Genomic DNA, 24374 nt, shown 5'->3' on the forward strand with positions numbered 1-24374 from the left:
ACTTTAGCCAGTTGTGGTGGTGCTGTAATCCCAGCACTTTGGAGGTGGAGGAAAGTGTGTCAGGAGGAGTTCAAAGTCATCCTAGGCCACCAAGCCAGTTCAAAGCCAGGCTACATAGACTTTGGTTCATAACAAAACAAAAACAGGACCCAAGTACATATGGTTTCTGTAAGACAACAGATTCATATCCTTTAAAATATTTTTATTAAATAATCTACTTGGAGAATAATTACAAAAGCTTCAAGCAGTAATTCCAAGTAATGAAAGGCATTTTCATTTAAAAAACAAAAACAAAAATATCCTTATGATTTGCTGCTTTATACACAGGAATGATTTATTTTACAAGCATTTGTAACATCAACCTATAAAATTAAAAACATTTCTTAATGTCTGAAATGCAGAGTGAAGTCCACAATGACAAGCTTTCACACAAAGCTGCCTATAAACAGGCTAAACTGAACTCTACAATAACCACTCCACACAGAATTTACACGACAGGCACTTTGAATCAGATACGGGAATCTTTCACAGTTAGTGTTGCTTTTTTTGAAGCATCTCATCAGAGGTAACCAACTAGTGAAACCAGGATTTCCTGGTGCAGAACAGGTTTGGTTCCAAACACTTCAGTTGTAATACATGCAAGACATGCCCTAAATAAGAAGGATCTTCTGAAAGAAAATGAAGAAAAACAAAAAAGCAGCCCGGAATAAAAGCATTTACAAGCATCTGAACAAGGCCTTTAAATCAGTGTTTTAAACCCCTTCATTCTCAGGTAAGGGATTAAGAGGCCGAGAGAGGTACCCTCGGCGAGGGTGAGGATACTGGAGGTTGGCAGTGTCGGCATCGCAAGAGTGCTCTACCAGAGGAGCAGGAGGAGGAAGGAGCTGGGCACAACTGGACCATCTTGATCCAGCCCGTGGGGAATCCAGAGGGGGAAAGAAATACCTGAAATAATGAAGACAGGAACAAAACACCAAAACAAAAACAACAGGGGGAAGGAGGGAGGGGGGGAAACAGAAGAAAAAGAGAAAAGCAGTAAATACAAAGAGAACCAAAGAAGAGAAAACATGCTGGAAAGAAAAAAAAGAAAAAAAAAAGCTTGTATAGTCATGCCAAAACCAATGGAACATAATAGTATAAATCAAGACTCTCACTTAAATCAAGGTTGCTTAAGCAAGTATAAAAATTTGGGGGAAAAAAATCTGTTAAAGTTAAAATGCCAAAAAAAATTATCAGTACATATGCTACAGAGACATTAATTTTATAAATTTAAAGCCTTATCTAATCTCTCGTTTGATTCTGTAATTTACAAATCTAATATGCTTTCCATCTGAAGCACAGCTGCACTTGTTGCAGCAGCAGGCACAACTGTTTAGTGCACACGATACTGAGAACTAACCCGAATACACCCTCACACTGGAAAGCTGGCTACTGCAACATGCTTTTAAAAAATATAATCATTGAACAGTTTTGGTTTCCTGCAAAAAACTGAGATCGCTACAGATTTTGGTGTCTAAAAAGGCTCAAAGAATTATAGTCTGTTATTCTGCTGTCTTATAACTTACCCGTAATATGTATGCAATTTAGTAAATAAAAAGGTGTATAACTCTGTCAAAGTCAAGAGTTTTAGAAGACAGAAATTCACTGAAACAACACATTAAAAATCCTGAGACATGGAATTTCAAGTGCATGCAAATTTTCAGCAAAAATGTCAACTCTTCTTCTGTTTCCAAATTGTCTAAAAGGAAACCAAGTTGTATAGAAGCACACCATAAGCATTCATGCACATAATAGAAACAGTCATCTCTTTACTGAGTACAGGATGAAAATTTAAAAAGTGCTTCCACTATTTTACTACCAAATAAAACTGTAGCAAATGCTAATGTGATGTTTAGCTACAAACCATTTTATCTGAACTCGGGTGCTACATTAATAATCTGCTCCTTTACTAGTATTTTTAATTACAAGAAAAATCAGTTGTGTAGATAATATCACCTATAAAGCAATTCTACAAAAGGTAAACAAATTAGCACTCAAAACAATCTTTATGAAAAATATTTATTCGATTTTCAAATTAAAATTATAAAAACTCATCATTTTAGCTTACTGTTTTAGAAAATAAAAGACATATCCCTATATTCTCCAAATGGAATAATATTGTATTTTCCCTCCTCCCAATAGTTTATGAGGATAGTAGCAATCTTTTCCATTTTAAGCCCAAGTTAGTCTATAGAACATTTCAAAAAATTGTTTTGGTGATGATGTCTCAACAAAAAGCCTTTCCATTTATAGTGTCGGTAAACTGAACTCGTACAAACAATTATATACACTGCAATTTTAAAGGCCTTTCGGACTGTGTAGTGGTCAGGCTGCTGCTGCATCTTGGGAGAGATCAAACGGCGCTGGGGAAGGGGAAAAGGAGTTCGTTTCCATTCCTGTGTGCATGCAACAAGCAGCCAAACAGCACAGTTACTCCAGCTAGCTTGTACTCAGCTGTGCTTTCTGTTAGAGGACATAATACAAACGGAAAAGGGAAAATGATCACAGGTCCAACAGATGGTTATTGGCACAATCAGAAAACAGGTCAAACCACCAAAGCTATTTACAGAGGAAAATAACAGTACCAGTACAAAAGCTGTAACCTAAAACAAGGTTTTAAAAATCAACAACACTACTATGCTTTCCTTCATAAAATAATCCGCTCTACGGTTAAGTTGAAAGTGCTTCTGTAGTTGCAAATACTTAAAACCTCAAAATCAAATAACAAGATTTCTTTATAAAAAATACAATAGTATCAAAACTGGGAAAATTAAAATATAATTTCTTCTTTTGTTTAGGGTGACCACAGGATAACCAGAGAGCAGTTTTAAGGCTAGATTTTGAAGTTTCCCAAGCTCTATTCCATCAATATTAATAACATTCTAGTAATATAATATTCTATTAATATTTCTAAAGGAATATTAAAATAATTTTATATTACAGATTTACATATTTGAAATGTGAATATGAAAGCAACTCTATGTCAAACTTTATTTTAAATGTATGCAGAATATAAACATCAAAACCTCAGATTTTGTCATTTCCTCAATTATAAGCACAAAAGACAGATCATTTCACTCACTGGTCTCATAAAGCTGTAGTTGTGTGACCTGATGCAAAGAACACACAACAAGCACAAAAAAAGACTGTTTATCTAAGAGTCAATCTATTAAACCACACCTTCTCTTCCTCTCCCTGCTGCAGGAAAGAATGCAGAATCGTGAACAAAGCTATTATCATATTTACTGACCACTGAGCTTCAAGATATAGCTCAATGGTCACACAGACTATTGTATGAACTATAACCAAAGAAGCCATTAAATACAGACCCAAGAACGAAATGCCAAGAATAAGTGTCACAATTATTGGTAAATTACTTTATTCCACCTGCAAAGTCACCTTTTAGTATGGCTACCATGAGAGATGGCTCAGCAATTAAAAGCATTGGCTGCTCTTGCAGAGGAAACAGATTTGATTGCCAGCACCCACATGGACGCTCACATTCATCCTTAACTCCAGTTCTAGGGCACCTGACTCTTTCGGCTTCCAAAAACACTGCACACATTGTGGTGCACAGATATACAAGTAGGCAAAACAGCCATATACGTAAAATAAAAAGTGTGTCCAGGGTAGGGGATGGGGTTCCTAGTTTTCCCACAGAAGAGCCTACCTGCCAGCAGAAGATCCATTTAGTGAGTTCTGAAGATTTGGAATATTTGAGCTTAGGGAAGGATTTGCGTTTCCCAGTTGAGAACTCCCATTTACTGGGCTCCCGTTACCTTTCAAAATACCAGTACATTTCCAATTGTCCATGTAATTAGCTGAAAGAAAAAATAAGTCAAATACATTAATATGATTAACATCTACACATACCTGCACTGTTAGAGGACACTTGATCACACTGTGAACCTAAGAGTGTTGTTTATTGGAAAAACCTGTTTCTAGTTGTGGTGTGGCTCAGGCCTAGCACACACCTTTACTCCAAGAACTTTGTGCTTGAATATTGTAAATAGGATTAAATAAAGCCAAGCATACGGCAGAGGCAGAGCAAGCAACCTAGTGGACCTAGGAAACCTAGGATTATTAAGAAAAAAACAGAGAGAGTAAGAGGGAATCAAGAGGACAGATAGAGACTCACAAGACGTAGAAGGGAAGGACACTGATCTGAGATTTGTTTGAAAAGGTGGGAAACAGAGGCTTCAGGGACAGAGGCAGCGGAGAAAGGAAGGTCAGCTGGTGCGCTCTCTGCCATTCTGAGCTAGCAGGCTTTCACCCCAGCATCTGGCTCCTGAGTGTCTATTGGTAAAATCGAACAGTTGAGATTTCGTTAAAAACAACACTGCACTCTCCTCCTAAGCCACAAGAAGTAAGATAAAATATGGGTCACATTAAAAAAAAAACAAAAAAACAATTGTATGTATGCAACAATTGCCTGAATTCCATTCATGTGCATGTGTGCACATACATGCACAGTGAAGCCAGATGGTGACCCCTGAGGTCTTCCTCTTTCACTCTTCATCTTAGTTTTTGAGGTAAGGTCTCTCTCTGAACCTAGAGCCACCAATATGGTTACACCAACTGTCCAGGGAGCTCCAGCAAACGAACAGGCCTGAGCTTTACACAGGGGCTAAAAATCTGAACTTAGGTCCTCGTGGTTTTACAGCAAGCACTTTACCAACTGAGCCATCTCCACAGCTCAGTAATTATGTTAACTTCCAGGTAAGCTTCAGAACAATTTTTAGATGAGACACATAACCAAGTCTTTAAGGTTTTTGAAGAATTACTAATTTAAACCAGCCATGGTAACTCATACCTGTAATCAGAGTTTCAGGAAGCTGAAGCAGAAGGATTGCTCTGAGTTTGAGGCCAACCTGGGCTACATAGTGAGTTCCAGACTAGCCTAGCCAAAGAGCAAGATCCGGTCTCAAAAGTAAAGAACTACTCATTTTAATTTAAAAACACTAGAGCTTTTACCAACGATTTCCCTTCCTGGCAAGAGAGTCAACGGAGACCATTCTCTAGTAACAAGAGTTACTATCCAGGCTGTGGGAATAGTTCACTCAATAAAATACCTGCCTTAAACCATGTGGATCTGAGTCTCTCAAGCAAGAAAGACCTTGTCTCAAACCAAAAAGGTAAGTCATACCTGAAGAACACTACCCAAGGTTGTCCTCTAACCTGCACAAGTGTGCGCACACTCAAATTAGTATCAAAATAAAACCTTTAAAAAAACAAATAAACCCAAATTCTTTGTCTTTCTTACAAAGAATCTATACAAGGAAGGGAGCTGTCTCTTGGCTATGCGAATACACATTACGTGAGTACCTGTGTAGATTATGGTCAGAGAGACATACCGATAAAACCTCAGTGTGGCAGGTTAGTGGTTCATCCAATATGGTCTCATTCTTCAAATGCAAAACTGGTCGCTGAAGTCAACCCAGTGAATCAAAGTTGAAGACCTAATTGTGCTACTTAAGGTTTAAAAGCAAAAAAGGACAGAGAAGTCCCTAAAATCAAATTGAGGGAAGTCAAGTCTGGGCTGGTACTACAGAATATATCCCAGGACTAGACACGGGAAGCCATCAAGGCTTAGCCAGACTGCACTTCTCCAGCCAACCAATTGCACTTCTAAAGCTGATGTTTAGAATAGAGTGTCCACTGTGATGCTACAGATGCCAAAGTCAGTGTCAATGGCTATGACCAAGTTCCCTCAGTATAGCACTACAAGAAACTCAGAATCAGAAAGCCAGTATTCTTGAATTTTGGAGTCAAAAGAGAGGAAATAGAAAAGACAGTGGACTTAAAATCTGTGTGTGTGTGTGTGAGTGTGAGAGCCACAGCACTCAATGAGGTCAACTTCAGCTGTCAGTCCTCACCTTCTAGCCTGTTTAAGATAGGGACACTGTTTTTCCACTGTGCTGCATTTACCAGGGTAAGGGCTCCAGAGCTGCTTACAATTCTCCTCTCTCTGCCTCCAAGTTCCCTACACTGGAATTGAGACACCTGAGCTATGTGTCTGGTTGCCAGGTGAGTTCTGGGGATTCAAACTCAGGTCCTCATTCATTTGAAGCCAACATTTTTACCAAGGACCACCGGAGGCTTCGCCCAGGTTCAGAAAGCAGCCACACACGTTAGCTTTCACTAGAGAAGCTGCATATTCTAATTAGTTCTAAAACAGGCTTTCTTCCACACAAAAATAAAGCATTTCAAGTCTATGAACTAAGTAATCTGGTATTTCAAAATAGCACAAATAAGACAACTTTTTCGTTTGTTTTTGTTTTCCGAGACAGGACTTCTTCGTGTTGTTTTGAAGCCTGTCCTGGAACTAGCTCTTGTAGCCTCAAACTCACAGAGATCTGCCTGCCTCTGCCTCCTGAGTGCTGGGATTAAAGGTACACACCACCACCACTCAGCGACAATTATTTTAAAACAATATTAAAGACAATTTTTTTAAAATGTGTTTCAGTAGTGAGTTCTAGGACAGCCAAGAATACACAGAGAAACCCTGTGTGTATGTGTGTATATATATCAGGTTTTATATTTCAGAGTTTACACTTTTAAATGGAAAGTAAGTAGAAGTAACAACTACCCCTCCACTAAAGACCTTACCTTTCCACAACCTCACACAGCCGTCATCTCCTGAAGATGCTAGCACTGTTCCTGTAATGTTCCAGCTCACCCTCCAGACCTGAGAATTATGATTATCAAACTGAGCCACAATATGGATTTCAAATTTTGTGGGACCACCAGAAGAAGTAAGTTCTTTCCTAAAACAAAATTAATGAAGTTTTCATAAGAATATGTCGTGCGTACACACACACTCTCACACATAAACACACAATTTAAGTAAGAAATAAAATACAAATAAATATGCTTCCTATATTTTTCCCTAACCGCACACCTATGTCCCCGACCACTCAGCCCTTAGGCTACACAAGAGTCACTTTCTTTAGCTTGTCAAAACCTGGACTTATTTCATCCCACAGATGGTACTCAGTGACTTGTTTTTTTCAGAAGAAAAAAACCAATTGAGCCTATTATTCCCCAAAATGAGGTTCAGAATCCAATGACATGACAACTTTATATGACAAGCAGAAAGAAGTACAGAGCAGGAAAAGGACCTGAGACAATTCAAACTACATCCTCACTCCAAAAGGTGATATGGAATGTTCACCAGAGGATGCAGTCCTCAGCCCTGCACCTCTTCTATCCTCTACAAAGAAAGACAATCGAAAGGAACATCTACTTTCAAATAAATTCCTGATTTTTCTTCAACTCACCTCACAGGTTTTAATGTGAAAATTCTTACATCTTTGGTTGCTATTGCCAGGATATGGAACGATCTTCCCAAATTCGGAGCAAAGGCAATATCATGAACAGGATCTGTGACGGTCATAAGAGTTTCCGCTTTTGCATACTTCCTGATTCAAAGAAAAATTAACTAGAAATTTTGGAAATAAGATATAAAACCTGGTACTGGAGAGATGGTTCTGTGGTCAAGAACACTTGCTGCTCTTCCAGGACCACAGCTTGATTCTCAACACCTTTATCAGGTGGCTCACCACTGCCTGTAACTCCAGCTCCAGGGGAAAATAGTCTCTTCCGGTCTCTGTAGGCAACTGCACACATGTAGCATACACTCATATATACACATACACACACAAAAAAAATCTTTAACATAAAAACAACTTGAGCCAGTATTGGTGGCACATTCCTTTAAGCCCAGCACTCCGAAGGCAGAGGCAAGAGAATCTTCTGTGAGTTACAAGTCAGCCTAGGCTACATACTGAGATTCGTCTCAAAATAAATAAAACTTTTTAAAATTTTTCAGAAACTTGAAAAACTTAGTCCAAAGTACAGCCTAGAAATATGACCTTATTCAAAAATAATTTATCTGTTCTTATTCATTATTACTAGGGTAGGACAGACTCTGACATTTGGTGCCCTTAGAAAGACACAACAGTGAAGGAGCAGGAAGTGAGGCTGCCTCAAGCCCAGGCGCCCCTGGCAATCAAAACTAGAGCCACCAGCAAGGATTTCAAAGGAGCACAACCAAATAACACCTTGATTTCAGACCTCTGGCCTCCAAATCTGCAAGTGAAGAAATTTCTGTTGGGTTAGCCCAAGAACCACTATAAGGTCCAATCTAGCAATGTAAGTATATATTAAGATATTTAATCAAAACTTAGCTAGACTAAAATCTGGGTTTATTAGTAGGTATTTTTGTTTGTTTTTAAGAAAAGAGAAAGTGGCATGGTGGTTCATGCCTTTAATTCCAACACTCGGTAGGTAGAACTCTATTATGAGTTCAGCCTGGTCTACATAGTGAGTTTCAGGCCAACCATGACCACACACACAGTCTCCAACCAGAAACAAGGAGGGAGAGAGGGAGGCAAGCAGGGAGAAAGGAAGGAGATTAGTAAGCATGATGGCAGACACCTGTAACGTCAGCACTTAAGTACACAAGACCTTGGCGGGGGTGGCACACACCTTTAATCCCAATACTCAGGAGGCAGAGAAAGGCTAATCTCTGTGAGTTCAAGGCCAGCCTGATCTACAAGTTTGAGTTCTAGGACAGGCTCCAAAGCTACACAGAGAAACCTGTCTTGGAAAAAAAAAAAAAAAAAAAACAGGGAGAAAAAGAACACAATGAAGACTGAGTTCCTGGCCAAGGCATTCACCACCACTGATCAGCAGCACTTAATACTCCTGATGCTTATGAGCTACTCAAAACACTTCTTAATCATCTATAAAAATACACATACCTATATTATCTTGCTATCTTCCCCTTTCTCATTGTCCTAATTGTATGGCAAACACTAATAATCTCCCAACTGGACGACTGTAACAGTATCTTCACGCCGAATCCAATGATGCTCCTTCCACAACGCTTCCGTCTACTAAGTTAAACTACCATCTGACCCTGTAGCTGCACTCACGTGACCAGTAGATGACACTACAGCAATGGCACAGGCTCCTGAGTCTTGCTTATCCCACCACATCCCATTTGCCTGTGAAGTTCTGTGTCCCAGGTCTTCTCAAACACTGTCTTCTGCACATAGAAGGCTAGCTAACTTGCTAACTTGCGCTCACCCTCTAGGTCCTCCTCTAAGTGAACAATCCTAACCTAAACCTTAGACCAGGATTCCCCAGGTAGAAAGCTCTTCCAACATCCTCATTCTTTTAGTTCAGAAGGTTTATCCCATTCCTTAGTATTGGTTTCCATTTTCAACAGGATGCTACATACTGAGATACTACTTGCCTTCTCTTCCACCCTACTTATTGGCAAACGAGCGTATGCCTTAAGTATCACTCGGCAGGCTGAAATGGGTAGATCAAATGAACTTGTTCAAGACCAACCAGGTTAACAAAATGTAAAGTCCAAAAAAGCTGGAGAGATGGCTCAGAGATTAAAAGCATTATTTTTATTCCAGAGGTACTGAGTTCAATTCCTAGCAACCACATGATAGCTCACAACCACCTATAACAAGATCTGGTGCCCTCTTCTGGTCTGCAGGAATACATAAAGGAAGAACACTGTATACATAGTAAATACTTTAAAAAGAAAAGAGAGAGAGAGAGAGAGAGAGAGAGAGAGAGAGAGAGAGAGCGAGCAAAAAACAATGGGTCTGGGGAGATGGCTCGGCAGCTTAGACCACTGCTGCTCCTGCAGAGGACCTGGTTTTATTCCCAGCACCACATGGTGGTTCCCACCAAACCACAACAGCAGTTCAAGGAGCCAATGACCAAGCATGCATATGGTACACAGACATAAACGCAGGCAAAGCACCCGGAAAATAAATCTTTTTTACGAAAGTAAAAACAAAACAAAAGACCCATAAACGAAAGCATAGCACAGAACTTGATGTGTCACAGGAAACCAGTGAATATACAATGAACATGTACAATGCAGGTAATAAAGAAATAATAACTTAAAACTTAAAAAAATTCTGACCTGGTGTTTTCATTGTATTCAAAAATCTGAACCTTGGCCATGGCATTTGGACTGCTGTCATCACTTCCCACGGCGATCATGGGGGAGTGAGCACGAGAGCTAGGAATGAAGGGGACACTCGTAAGATGCTGAATTAACATAATTTAAAACCTACAAGTTAGCCAGTCCTTATACCACATCTGGATGTCCATCAGAGGACACCAGAGGACCTCTGTCCTTCAGGACTGCTCCTCACCACACTTTCTATGGCTGAAATAGAAGGAGCCTTCTTTCAAAAGAGGTCATCCATACTGATAGAACGACACCTGCCATACCCTTCTTCCTACAAACATCAGCAACAGGAAAAACGTAATTCTTTATTATTAAAGCTTACTAAAGCTGTTACCAAAGCTTCACATAATTAGATTCACTAATCTAATCAGAAAAACTCAGGTTCACTACAAAGAGCTATAGTAATAACAAAATGGTAAGGGAAGATTATTCTATGTAAGTAACAACTTCATGAGTGTATCTACTAACAAATATTCACATAACCTGGCTGCTAGCTAAATTTTAGAGTCAACTAGTTCTCACAGACAAAATACCTATACATTTGCTAGATATTTACAAAATCAAATGTTATAAATACTCATATAACAAAACTGAATAGAAAAGATGAGGCAGCTGGGCAGTGGTGGCGCACGCCTTTAATCCCAGCACTAGGGAGGCAGAGTCAGGCAGATCTCTGTGAGTTCGAGGCCAGCCTGGTCTACAAGAACTAGCCCCAGGACAGTCACCAAAGCTACAGAGAAACCTTGTCTCGGAAAAAAAAAACAAAAAAACAAAGAAAAAAAGAAAAAGAAAAAATAAAGCTCAACATGAAACAGAAGCAAAATAAGCTCATAGCTCATATTCTCTCTATTCACTCTCTCTCCCTGCTTTCAAGACAGAATTTCTCTGTGTAGCCCTGGCTGTCCTGGAACTTGCTCTATAGACTACACTGGCCTCAAAATCACAGAGATCTGCCTGCTTCTGCCTCAGGAGTGTATGTGCCACCCCTGCCTGGCTAATTTTCTTTCTTAAGAGAGGAATCTCTGTGGCTGGATAGAGGGCCAAGGGTTAAGAGCACTAGATGATCTTATAGAAGACCCAGGTTTGATTCTTATCACCCACATATATGGTGGCTCACAATGATCTATAACTCCAGTTCCAGAGAAGCTAATGCCCTTTTCTGGCTTCCACAGGCACTGCATGATTATGCTGCACAAACATACAAGCAGGCCAAACAATAATACACATAAAATGTCAAAATTTTAAATTTTAAAAGGAATTATATAGTCTAAGAACTATATGATTAATATAGTTAATAATAATTAATTTAATAATAAACAATTAATAAATCTGTAAGAACAGATAAATTTAAAACTGCAATTGCCAACATAACTATAAAGATTACCACAAATACCTACTAGTCATTTATGAATGAATGAGCCATATGCGTCTATCAGTAAATATAAACAGTTTAGATCTGAGAGCAAGAACCAACAATATAAATGAAATACACATGCAACTGGGGCCACCAGAATTAAAATCTAGAAATTAAACTAGTAACAGTATTTACTTTTAGAAAGATAACTTTCAGTTTTATTTTCTACTCTTCTAAATATATTTGCACTTTTTCTTAACAAGTAATTAAAAAATAAATAAAAAGCAAACAGGGAAACTGGAAAGATGGCTCAGCAGTTAAGATCACCTGTCGCTTTTCCAGAAGACCCAGGTTCAATTCCCAGCACCCACATGGTGACTCACAAAGGTCTCAAACTCCAGTTCCAGGGATCTAACACCCTCCTCTTGCCTCCAAGAGCACCAGACACGCAGTCGACACAGACATGCATGCAGGCAAACACCCACACACATAAGTTTCTTTAAAATATTGTTTAAAAGCAACTATAGCATTCACACAATCACACCCATTGTGGAGCATTTAAACAGAAAAGATGTTTAAACAGGTGTGGTGACCATATATCCCAGCTCTCAGGAGGCTGAGGCAGGACAATAAGTTCAACACCACTGTTGGCTGGTTATATAGCAATTTCTAGACTAGCAAAGGCAACACGGCAAGAAATCCCTGAAATGAATGAATGAACTGTTTTAAAAAGAAATCCTATAAATTATGTACAAGTATGTAAAAAAAGGCACACACAAAATATTTTTCTGTAAGAAAAGGAACTTCAAGAAAAATACATAGGGGAGTGTACCATGTCTCCTAGTATTGGTATGCATCTCATTATTTTTGCATATATCTGTCTCTTGAAAATAATCTAATTTTTATCTATCTATCTATCTATCTATCTATCTATCTATCTATCTATCTATCTATCTATCTATCTAGGTTTTTCGGGGCAAGGTATCAGTTTTTAGCTCTGGTTGTCCTGGAAATTGCTTTGTAGACTAGGCTGGCCTCAAAGTCACAGTGATCCGCCTGCTTCTGCCTCCCGAGTGCTAGGATAAAAGTTGTGCGCCACCACCGCCCGGCTCTAATTTATTTTTGCATACATAGAAAATGTTCTACATGTTTTCATCAAACTATTGATAATGGATGAATTCATCTGTGATAATAGAGACAAGAAACATACCCAGATAGGAAAGGGGAAACTTCCTTTTAGATAGATAATATTATCTAGTTACATAGATAATATTACATAAAGTATATCTGATAAATTAAACTAACAAATTCTTAGTTTGAAAAATCACTTGCCTATTTTAGTCGACTTATCAAAGGTTTGCTATGTAAGCTTACCTGGAAGGGTTCCAAGAAATGCAACTACAGCTCAGCTTACATGAGATCTCATGCTGTAGAGACCACTGGCTGAGATTCATAACATCTGGAGCCTCATATATTCTTACTATACCATCTGCTGAACAGGTTGCCAACATCAGACCCATATGTTTGGGAGCAAATTTCACATCAGTAACAGATGTTCTACTATCCACTAGAGTTGTCCTCTTCACCTGAAAAAAAGAAACATATATATGATTTGGATCATACACAAAAAGAAAATGTGATGGATCCGAGTAAGAAATGTTTCAGAATCACAAAGACATCTCTGCCATTTACAAAGTGTTTATACTTGCAAGAGTTACTTGAAGCCTCTCTTGGTCTCTATTTCCAATGAAGCACTTTGTTTATATAACAACCACTAGCAAATTAGTGAGCTGTAATTAACTGTTGCCTTAAAGACAGAAGAGTCGGTCTATTATGTTAGTAATCATGCTGTGTGTTTTCAAAGCAAATGGCCCACAAAGGGAGTGGCACCATTAGGAGGTGTGTCACTCTGTGGGCGGACTCTGGGGTCTTTTTGCTCAAGCTTCCCTCAGTGTGACAATCAGTCAACTTCCCGATGCCCGCAAGATGCAGGATGCTCAGCTTTTCCTCCAGCACCACATCTGCCTGCACTCTGCTATGCTCCCGCCATGAGGACAATGGACTAAACCGCTGAAACTGTTAGAGAACCCCCACAATTAAATGCTTTACTTTATAAGCGTTGATGTAGTCATGGTATCTCATCACAGTTATAGAAACTCTAAATAAGTAGAAAAAAGGGGGGGGCTGGAGAGATGGCTCAGTGGTTAAGAGCACTACCTGCTCTTCCCAAGGTCCTGAGTTCAATTCCCGGCAACCACATTGTGGCTCACAACCATCTGTAATGAGGTCTGGTGCCCTATTCTGGCCTGCAGACATACACATAGACAGAATATTGTACACATAATAAATAAATATTTTAAAAAAAAGAAACTCTAAATAAGATACTCAATAGACAGACTGATCCTCAAACTAGAAAACATTAGAAATTTTACAAAGAGCTATCATACAAAGCATGCTACAAGTAGTAAATCAATTGAATTAGGATCCTCTAACAGTAAAAATAAGGCCTGCGACTTCTATCAATGCCAGTAAAGAAAGACTATATAAAAGACAGAAAAACACCTGCAGACTAAACTACCTTATGGCAGAACCTGGAGACAAGAGAAAAGGAATATCTCACTGCACAAATCCTTTTATAGCTTTTAATTCTATATTGTATAATTATTAAGAAAAACAAATTGAAAGGAAAATAAAATACTTCACATGATAAACTTCAGGGAAGTCTCATAATCTAGCTCAATGCTCTACTTTTACAGTTGAATAATGTCAACAGCACACAGGTACTATTCCTGTCCAATCATTTGCTAAAGACTGAGGCAGAACTTACAGTAGATGCAGACAGGGAAAGTGCAGTGTACTCAGTGACAGCAGGAGGCCCTGGGTTCAATTCAGAAGTCTAAAATCTTGCCCTAGCTACCATTCCAAATCATACAAAATAGACATATATATAGAATTGAGGGCAAAGCAAATACTGAGTTAATCACTAGAAATAATGATGGACTAAGTACTAGAGCAAGCAAAGCAAACATGAAAGAGGAGAAACTATGGAAGGAAGGAGGCAAGCGGATAGAGGGAAGTGTTAACAGTGTGTCAGGGAACAGAGTGTTACTAACGGTCTGATTGTTCACAGTTCTGCTTTCCTGTATGACACTAAATGTCTCACCCAGTGACTCTGTCCTCGAAGTTTATCGTTTGATTCTCCTACTATTTCTTCCCAAACAGCGGCTGTTCGGTCAAAAGAACAGGAAGCCAAAACTTGTCCAAATTCAGGATGAGCCCATGTCACACGCCACACAGATCCACTATGTGTCTGAGGGATTTAAAAACAGAACTTAGTTTACTATCTTCACACATACAGTTTATTTGAGAAAACAGAACGTGAGCTGTTTACTTCAGTAAGATGAGAAAGACACCAACTTAACATCAAAATAGTTAATTTCTTCTTCTTCTTCTCTTTGTTTTTCAAGACCGGGTTTCTCTGTAGCTATGGAGTCAGTTCTGGAACTTGCTATGTAGACCAGGCTGGCATCAAACTCAAGAGATCTACCTGCCTCTGCTTCCTGAGTGCTGGGATTAAAGGTATGCGCCATAACTGCCCGGCTAAGAGTTAATTTATACAACTTACAACTTTTGGAAGATATTGAGGACAGTGGACTTCTGGAGCTGGTATTCTTTTTTTTTTTTTTTTTTTTTTTTTTGGTTTTTCGAGACAGGGTTTCTCTGTGGTTTTGGAGCCTGCCTGGAACTAGCTCTTGTAGACCAGGCTGGCCTCGAACTCACCTAGATCCGCCTGCCTCTGCCTCCCGAGTGCTGGGATTAAAGGCGTGCGCCACCACTGCCCGGCAAGCTGGTATTCTTTTAAAATTATTTTCTAATTTTGAATATGTGTGCCCGTGCATGTGAGTGCGCAATTACATGTGTGTTCTCCATCTCTCTCATTGGACTTAGAGCTCAATGGGATTATAAGCACATGGTACCACACATTTCAAACTTGGGTCCTCACAATTTTACAGCCAGCACTTTACCAACTGAGCTACCTCCTCAGTCCCTATGATGAAGCTACTCAAACATGTACTAATAATGACAGTCAGCTGGATGCTTCTGATTTCCAGTGTTTATATTGGAGACCTACTTTGCAATTTAGCCTAACCAGTCAACAAAGTCAAAACATTCCGGCTGGGCGGTGGTGACACACACCTTTAATCCCAACACTCGGGAGGCAGAGGCAGGTGGATCTCAGTAAGTTCAAGACCAGTCCGAGTGCCAGGACAGTCAGGAATGTTATACATAGAAACCCTGTCTCAAAAAATTAATAAAATTATATATATATATATACACACACACACACACACACACACACACACACACACACACACACACACACACACATATATATACACATATGGTTTCATGTAGCCCAGAGTGGCTCAGAACTCTTTATATAAGAGGCAGTGGTGGTGCACACTTTTGATCCTGGTCTACAGAGCCGGTTCCAGAACAGCCAGGACTGTTATACAGAGCAACCCTGTCCTGAGAAAAGAAACTCCTTATGTATCTAAGGATGATCTAGAACTTCAGTTCTTCCTCCCTTCACACCCCCAGTGCTGGGACTACAGGTGAGCACTAAGATTTCTGGCACACACACCATCCACACCTGGTTTATGCAGGGCTGACAATCAAATCAGGGCTCTGTTCATACTAAAACAAGCTCTCTACTAACTGAGCTCCACCCCCAGCCACACTCTGCATTTCTAACATTTTCTCTATTTTCAATAATGTGAGAATTCTTAAACCAGAAGTAGTATTCCCTTTAATCCCAGCAATCGAGAGGTAGGCAGGAGCTCTGTGAGTTCAAGTCAAACCTGTTCTACTAAGTGAGTTCCAGAGCAGCCAGGGCTATGGAAAAATCCTGTCTCACAAAGAAAAATAATAATAAGCAAAAGCATACTAATAGTAGTAGTAGTAATAATAATAATAATGTTAAAAATTCTTTCTAGTGCTCGCTTCAGCAGCATATAGTAAAAAATTAGAACAATACAGAGAAGATCGGCAGGGCCCCTGTGCAAGGATGACTGGCAAATTCGTGAAGTGTTCCATGGTTAAAAAAAAAAAAAAAAAGAATTCTTTCTGGGCTGGAGAGATGGCTCAGAGGTTAAGAACACTGATTGTTCTTCCAGAGGTCCTCAGTTCAATTCCCAGCAACCACATGGTGGCTCACACCATCTGTAAAGAAGTCTGGTGCCCTCTTCTGGCCTGCAGGCATACACACAGACGGAACAATGTAAACAAAATAAATACATCTTAAAAAAAAAAAGAATTCTTTCTTTCTGAACCCAGTCAGTAACTTCAACATGGTAACAATGTCACAAAGGGTAGACTGCCCACTTGTCATCTTGTTTGTCTTGTCTTTGGGGCTTCCCCTTCAATTCTTACTTTAAAAAGCTATTAACTTAAAGACACACTAAGTTATATTTGCTTAATCAAATGTCAAACTCCCATTCTAACTAAAGAATGAGGTCTGCACAAAGATGTCACCACAATTTTTAAAAATTTTAATGACCAGGCATGGGGGTGCATCTGTGAGCAAGGCCGGCCTGATCTACACAGCAAGCTCTAGGTCAGCCAGGACTACAAAGATCCTTGTCTCAAAAAAGAAAATTAAATCACCAGGTGTGGTAGCGGGTGCTTGTAATCCTAGCAGTTGGAAGATAGATACATACCAAGTTCCAGGCTATCTCAAACATATAAGCAAAGACAAAATTTTGAATCTCCATCCAATAATCAACACAGAATCGTTACTAGATGTTTCTAAAAAGCTCTGAAGTCACAGGACAGTCCTGTGAAGACAGGGGCTTCCTTTGCACGTGGCATGTTGCTAATAAACCTGTCATCTGTCACAATGGAGAAAGGAAACAAACATTTCTAACACTGAAAAACTACCAGTCACTCAAATGCCCATCAGCAGGTGAGTGGTTAAACAAATGTGGCTTATCTTTACATTGAGATTGTTCAGCATTATATAAAAACAAATAATGCTTGTGTGGTGGCACACGTCTTTAATGCCAGCACTTTGGGGACAGAAAGAGGTGGATCTCTGAGTTAGAGGCCAAGCTGGTCTAGGTTGAGTTCTAGGGCAGTCAAGGCTACATAGTGAGAACCTGTCTCAAAGTAAAACAACAAGGATGAACCTTTGTTAAGGAAACTAACCAGATACAAAGGATAATATAAATCATTACACTGCATCACTAAGTCCCATGTCAGCCTGGGTGATGACTCAGACGGTGCCACTGCAGCATGCCCACCTTCAGGCACCCTTCCACCTTGTATATACTGTCATACCCAATACCTCATGCAGCTGGAGATCACCAGGGCAACTCAGCTTTATGATGGCAGTAGTCATGTGAGGCCAAGAGAAAACAGGGCTGCTACAACATACGGTTTCAAAACAGTTTTCAGAAACTGCTTTGGCTTCCATGGACTCCTCACAGGTCCACAGAGCAACTAAACACAGGATGAAAAACCAGCACTGTGCCTTCATGTGTATAGGTCAGACTCTTGTTGCTCCACATAGGCATGCCAATCACTTAGGAGTAGCTGTCTACCCCATCTCATCCCCTTTCAAGGATGAAGCCATGGATAGAAATCCCTGTTCTCACTAAACCTGCAGTCACCTTGGGTTATAGGAACAGCCAACCAGTAGAGGACAGATCACCCCACACTAAAGGGTAAGCAATCAAAAGTAAAGATAAGGCTGCACCCTATAAGCAGAAGTAAATGGTCTATGAGGACCAGACTAAGGAGGAACAGACTGATCCTCAAGCAAAAATGGCCTTAAAGACCTCTTGAGACCAACTTTCAGAATTAGAGGTGAGACAATGATTTAAACTTAAAACTGATACTAGTGCCTAAAAGTCACAGTTGGGGTCACCCAGCTACAAACCCTGTGGACTACAAGTGACCCCTCTTACAAGATATGTTGAAGCAGTAGTGGCTAAGATGTTGTGGAAGAAACCAACCACTTTCTGATTGAATTTAAGGCCCACTCCATGAAACAGAACTCATACCTGACTCTGCCAAAATGGCCAAGAACCTGCGACTAGGTACATCACCTACTATTTTTGATAAACGAACATAGTAATAAAATGGCTCCTAATGATGTACTGCTATACCCATAGATGCTCAACTCACATCAGAAAAGCTGCTTCTTGCAGTAGATGGGAATTAACACATCTAAAGGACCACAACTGGACAATGTGCAGAGTGACAGACTTTGAAACACTCAGTCCTAGACAGGATGTTTTCATCAAAACCTCCCCTCAAGGCTCAGGGATCTATGCAGAAGAGAAGGTGAAAAGACTTCCAGAGGCAATGGAAACAGTGTCTTCCAGAACAAAAGGGCTGAAGTACAAACTCAGGGACACTATGGCCACACACAACAGGGCCTACACAGGTTCAAGCCAGAGGGTCCCAGGGCTGAAAGGGAGAACTGGACACAGAGTACCACCCTAACCAAGAAGCTACCTGCAATCGGTACCTGTCAGCAGAGGAAAAAACTCAGTTTTCTTCAATGGAGTCTCACTGAGTCTATCAACCACACCTCAGGGCTGCCCCACACCCAGGAGTAGTTGGGCCAACACAGAAGACCTCAGTGGTAATTCTGTGGGGTTTCTGTTTCACTTTGCTTTTGTTTGATATTCTTATGGTCTTTTGCTTGTTTTATGTTTCATTTTTGTGGTTTTGTAAGCATTTTTTGTGTGGGGGTTGCTTTAATTTCTTGGTTTGTGTTTGTTTTTGTTTAACAGAGAAAGAGCATAAAGTTGGGGCTAATGAGGAGAGAAGGGGAAAAAAAACATGAAATATGCTGGAATCCTAGAATACTACAAAAAATACCATTTTTCCAGTCCTTAGTTGAGACAGGGTCTCACTCTGTAATCCAGGCTGGCCTCTAACTAATGGCAATCTCCTGCCTCAGCCCCCCAAAGCACTGGGATCCCATACCTGGGTACACCTACAAATTTTTTCTTATTTTCAAATTTCCTATTGCTTTAATAATAAAGTCATAATGTAGTAAACCAGGAGCTATCTTTCCAGGAAAGAATATCATATCAATTTCATCATTTTCTCAAAGCTGAACACCAAGTCATTAATACTAAAATAGCAAAGATTTCAATTATCTCAAACCATGTAAAAACAAATACTAACCTTCCAACTAGCAGTACAATGCCAATCTCCGCTTTCACTTTTATCCCAGACCTATAAAAAAAAAAAAGGCAAATGAGTATAAGCACAAGGAAAACATCAATTCCACAGGAAGCAGCAGAAGGAAGCATTCACTCCTCCAGCCAATGTTCACTGGAAATCATGTGCAGCAACACTGGGCCAAGCACTAAGGCATCCAGGAGCGCTAATAGGTAGAGTCAACAAATTCCCCCAACCCGTTTTTTTGTTTGTTTGTTTGTTTGTTTGTTTGTTTTGTTTGTTTGTATGGTGCTATCATCCGCTGAGCCCAGGGTCTTGTGCCTGCTAAGTGTGATGTGAAGACAGTGCTGAACAATACTCCCAATTATGCTTTAGGAAGTAACGTTGACTACTGAACACTGTTCACAGCAGTTTAGGTTCCTGTCATCTGGTGGATCATTTAGTGTGTATCTCTGTTTAAAGACATCTTATTTGATATAAACTGGCAACTCATCAGCATGGTAATCATGCCTGAAGGGCGCATATCAAACACAGTGCTAGGGCACAGCCAACGCTGGAAAGCATTTCCGTACTGCCCCTGAAAACCATCTTCAGCTGTCAACTCACCAACACGAGGACACAATAAGTGTACAAACTGTGGTACTGCGTGGACTGTGAACAAGATTTGTTTATACACTAGCCAAATACAAAGACAGTCCTGCTGTTCCAGCTCAGCTAGGAAGGTGCAACCAGGAGCCCTAGGGAGATAGGGATGGGGAGTTACTGGACAGTGTCGATTAAGAATAATGAGACTATTCTGTAGACACATGGTCATCCACATTTTTGTAAATGCCCGAGAAAGCACAGTGGGGCCAGGCACGGTGGCACACACCTCTAAACCAACTCTTGGGAGGCAGAGGCAAGTAGATCTCTAAGTTCCAGGGCAGCATAGTCTACATTATGAGTTCCAGACCAGCTTGGAGGGAAAGGAGGAGCACGGTGGGTTTTCACTTTGAGGTAACAAATTAAATTTAATAAGACAAAATAAAAAATAGCTATCAGTCTGGAGAGATGGCTCCGCAGACAGGAGCACTGACTGCTCTTCCACAGGACCCAGGTCCAAGTCCCAGCACCCTACACCCTCTTCTGACCTCTAGCGGTACACAGATATGTGCAAACAGATCATCCGTTCACGTAAAATAATAAAACTAACTAAACACAAAGATAACTAAACACTGATCAACTATGTGAAACAAAAGCTAAAGTAAAATATTCACTAAACCCCAAAAAATATAAACAAAAAAAGGCTTCAAATTTATATATCAAAAATGTATGCTGGGTTGCCTAGCACCTAAGTTCAACCCCTAATATCACAAAGAAAAAACAATATGCAGGCCTGGTGATATACATATGTGACCCCAGCAACTCAGTCTGGGTAACTCGGGGAGACCACATCTCAAAATCATAAAGTAAAATGAATGACAGAGCTCAGAAGCAAAGCTTTTGCCAGGCCACAGCATGTGTCAGGCCTGGAGTCAATATCCAGTACTACATACACAAAGTAACGATAATGCCAACCTGGGCATGACGCTATCACACTGTTAATCGCATGACGCACAATGGCCAGCCTGGTCTACAAGAGCTAGTTCCAGGGCAAGCTCCAAAACTACAGAGAAACCCTGTCTTGAAAAAAAGAAAAAAAAAGTAATGATGCATATTAATTTGTGGTTATTCTGTTTTTCATTTTTTTCTAGGGGAAAAAATGATATCTCAAGACAGAGGGGCACTTGACATTTGTTAAATCTATTTTTTTACATCAGCGTTAATATTACTAAGTTATTTTAGTTCTTTCTGTAGTCAAACACGGTCTGTAATCCCAACACTTGGAAGGTTGAAGGAAGAAGACTGACTGGGCTACACATATAGCAAGACTTTGTATCAAAAATGCCTGGGATACAGAACATCATCCTGTAACAAAACAAAACAAAAAACAACAACAACAACAAAAAAATGATGGGTGGTTGGTGATGCATGTCTTTAATCCCAGAAGAGGATTAATTTAATTAATTTAATCAGGAGGCAGAGACAAGCCTGTGAGTTTGAGGCCAGCCTGGTCTACCGAGCTAGCTCCAAGACAGGCTCCTTGTCTCGAAAAATAACAAACGAAAACATCACAAAACAAGCAAACAACAAAAAAAAAAAAGGCAGAGGTATTAGGGGATGGGTCACTCTTCCTAATTAGCCGCTGTTGGGCTCTCCCTTCTACCTGAAGCAAGACTGTCAGACAACTTGACCACCAACCCACTGAAACTATTCCACGACTGCGACTGACCGCCCCATGAAGGCACGGCTCCAGCATGGCTGTCTGCACTTTTCCAATAACGAGTCTTAGGAACTCTCGATGACCATTTCCACCAAGCAGGAGCCAAGTTCACCTGCTATAACAAATGATAAAGGTACAAGGTTGTGGTTCAAAGACCCCCTTCTCTGGCTGTATAAGCAGACTGCTGAGGCTCACTAAGTCAGTCAGCTGGAGGTCACTTTCCTGTCCCATCTCTCCTTGTGTGACAACATTATTTATGCCTAATAAAAAGACTTCCCAGATGGTCATTTCTTTTTTTTTTCTTCGAGGCAGGATTTCTCTGTAGCTTTGGAGCCTGTACTGGAACTTGCTCTTGTAGACCAGGCCGGTCTCCAGCTCACAAAGATCCGCCTGCCTCTGCCTCCGAGTGCTGGGATTAAAGGCGTGCGCCACCACCGCCCGGCTTCAGATGGTCATTTCTTGCCTACTTTCGGTAGCGTGGGCAAAAGTGGTAAACAAAAAATCATCATCAGAGACAGCAGAGGGGTGACTGCAGCAGAGGGGTGATTGCAACAGAGGGGTGAGGACAGCAGAGGCAGCACAGGTGAGTAGTGCAGCGACCAAGATGTGAAAGCGGCAAAGCAGTTTGGTGACTTGACAGCTGAATCAGCCCCTTCGCTGACTGTCTTTACATGTAAGCTTTGCATGCTAAACTACCTTCTCTCCCAATATTGCTACATTATCTTAGTCTAAGCACCATTCCTAAGGGCTTAACTGATGTCCGTTATCTGTAACCAGCTGTACTCATCGGACAATAGTTGGCTCAGCCCTTAAAGGGACCGGGGTTCGGGTCTCCCAACAAGCTGGATCACAACCTTAACTCCAAGGGATCAGACACTAGGCGGTGTACATACCTACATGCAGGCAGAACACTCACACAAATTAATCTTTAAAATTGAGGGGTTGGAGGAGTGGAGCCAAGCCTGGCGGCGCACATCTCTCATCACAACTCTCCCGGCAGAGGCAGGAACATCACCGGGTCTACAGAACTGAGATCCTGTCTCCAAATAATGCATCGTATCATATTCAACGGACACTCGTTATAATGATCATCGGAGACCACGGGTACATGAACAAGAGTAAAAATGTCAGGTTTTCGGCTAATCGGAGTTCATGCTTGTAACCCTAGCGTGGCTGAAGCTGAGACTGGAGGACTGAGACAGTCTCCAAAAACCAAGAACATAACTGCGCTGTGTGTATTTCCCCTTCATGGGAATCCAATCAGGGAAGTGTCCCAGCCAACACAGGCGAGGAGGCCCACAGAACTGAAACACACACGGCCAAAGGAAAAAGACATCCCCACGATGAGCGATCACAGCCGCGGCCCACCAGGCTCCACGCCGGAAACTCGGCGCGCGCGTGCGCTCAGAGCCCCGAGGCCGGGAGTCCCCCCGCGCAGGCGTGGCAGAGGAAGAGCACCGCAAGCGCGGGCGGCCGTGACCCCACAATCCGCCGGTGGGAAGGGCTCTAGCCGCTTCCGGGGCGGCGGCGTCTGTGGCCACGGATCGCGTGCGTCTCGGTTGGGTCTGCTCCCGTCCTCGCCGCCTCCCTCCTTCCTTCCCTCCGTCCCCGGCCCCGAGCAGCCGAGCGCCCCGCGCGCACCTTGACGCTCTGATCGCTGGAGCAGGTGGCCATCCGGCGCCCGTGGAAGTCGAAAGACACATCGTGGATGAGGTCCTTGTGGTCCGCCGCGATGCTGCGCGCCACAAACATGGCCGCCCCGTCTGCCCGGCCCGCCTTCTGCCCGGCCCGCCTCCGAGAGGGCAGCGGTGGGGCTTCCAGCCCCCGGACCGCCGCGGAGGCGCGTACGGCACGTCGGCCAGCGTCGGCCCGGCGCGCCACGCCCCGAGGGACACGCCCTGCGCGGGCGGAGCCTGTGCTCAAACCTCGCTGCTGCGGCCGTGGGGAAGCTGGAGATGCAGGAGGATGGAAAATTGAAAACCCTTCCGGGGTCAACCTGCAGGTGTCTGCCCGTAAACACGTGATCGGTGCATATTTGAACCGGGAGCTCAGCCGCGTCACTAGAGCCTCCCAGGAAGGATGGAGACGCCCAAAGATGTGGCTTAGGGAGTCCCGCTTAGCGAGCACGAGGTGCCGCCGGAAGAATGGAGTTGAGACGGAGAGTTCGGAGGACCTGAGAAACAGTGGTCAGTTCTGAGAAATCTCACAGGGTCAGCCAAACCAGAATGAGGAAATAGAAATTAAGTCGCCTAGAGGGATTGCAAGACCCCTGGAACTAGCTCTTGTAGACCAGGCTGGCCTCGAACTCACAGAGATCCACCTGCCCTGCCTCCTGAGTGCTGGGATTAAAGGCGTGCGCCATCACCGCCCAGTGGTCAGACCTAAGTTTTTAAATTGCTTTGAGATTCACAGAGAAATTGACAGAAAATGCATTCAGAACTCTCCTAAATAGACCCTGGCATGCACATAAAGCC

At 41.6% G+C, this 24374-nt stretch overlaps 1 protein-coding gene and 1 non-coding gene across 3 annotated transcripts; one reads left to right on the forward strand and one right to left on the reverse strand.

The window, feature by feature from the left end:
- Positions 1 to 181: 181 nt before the first annotated feature.
- Seh1l (SEH1 like nucleoporin) lies at positions 182 to 23783 on the reverse strand. Of its 2 annotated transcripts, none has more exons than XM_048419502.3 (9): positions 23542 to 23783; positions 19602 to 19652; positions 14563 to 14709; positions 12774 to 12985; positions 9995 to 10093; positions 7320 to 7460; positions 6649 to 6806; positions 3710 to 3860; positions 182 to 945 (listed from the first exon to the last, which is right to left on the reverse strand). In XM_048419502.3, the coding sequence occupies exons 1-9, from the start codon at positions 23650 to 23652 to the stop codon at positions 753 to 755; spliced, it is 1263 nt and encodes a 420-aa protein (XP_048275459.1). In that variant the 5' UTR covers positions 23653 to 23783; the 3' UTR covers positions 182 to 752. The 2 variants fall into 2 exon arrangements, with proteins under 2 accessions (XP_048275459.1, XP_048275460.1); XM_048419503.3 differs by lacking the exon at positions 182 to 945 and adding an exon at positions 2045 to 2502 and having other exon boundaries at positions 23542 to 23774.
- On the forward strand, positions 16396 to 16502 carry LOC125390668 (U6 spliceosomal RNA). The gene has a single exon (XR_007228841.3). It is a non-coding gene; the product is annotated as a U6 spliceosomal RNA (small nuclear RNA).
- Positions 23784 to 24374: the final 591 nt, after the last annotated feature.

The sequence above is a fragment of the Myodes glareolus genome, chromosome 13, assembly GCF_982192425.1.
Source record: "Myodes glareolus chromosome 13, mMyoGla1.1, whole genome shotgun sequence".
In the NCBI taxonomy this organism is placed as follows: Eukaryota; Metazoa; Chordata; class Mammalia; order Rodentia; family Cricetidae; genus Myodes; species Myodes glareolus.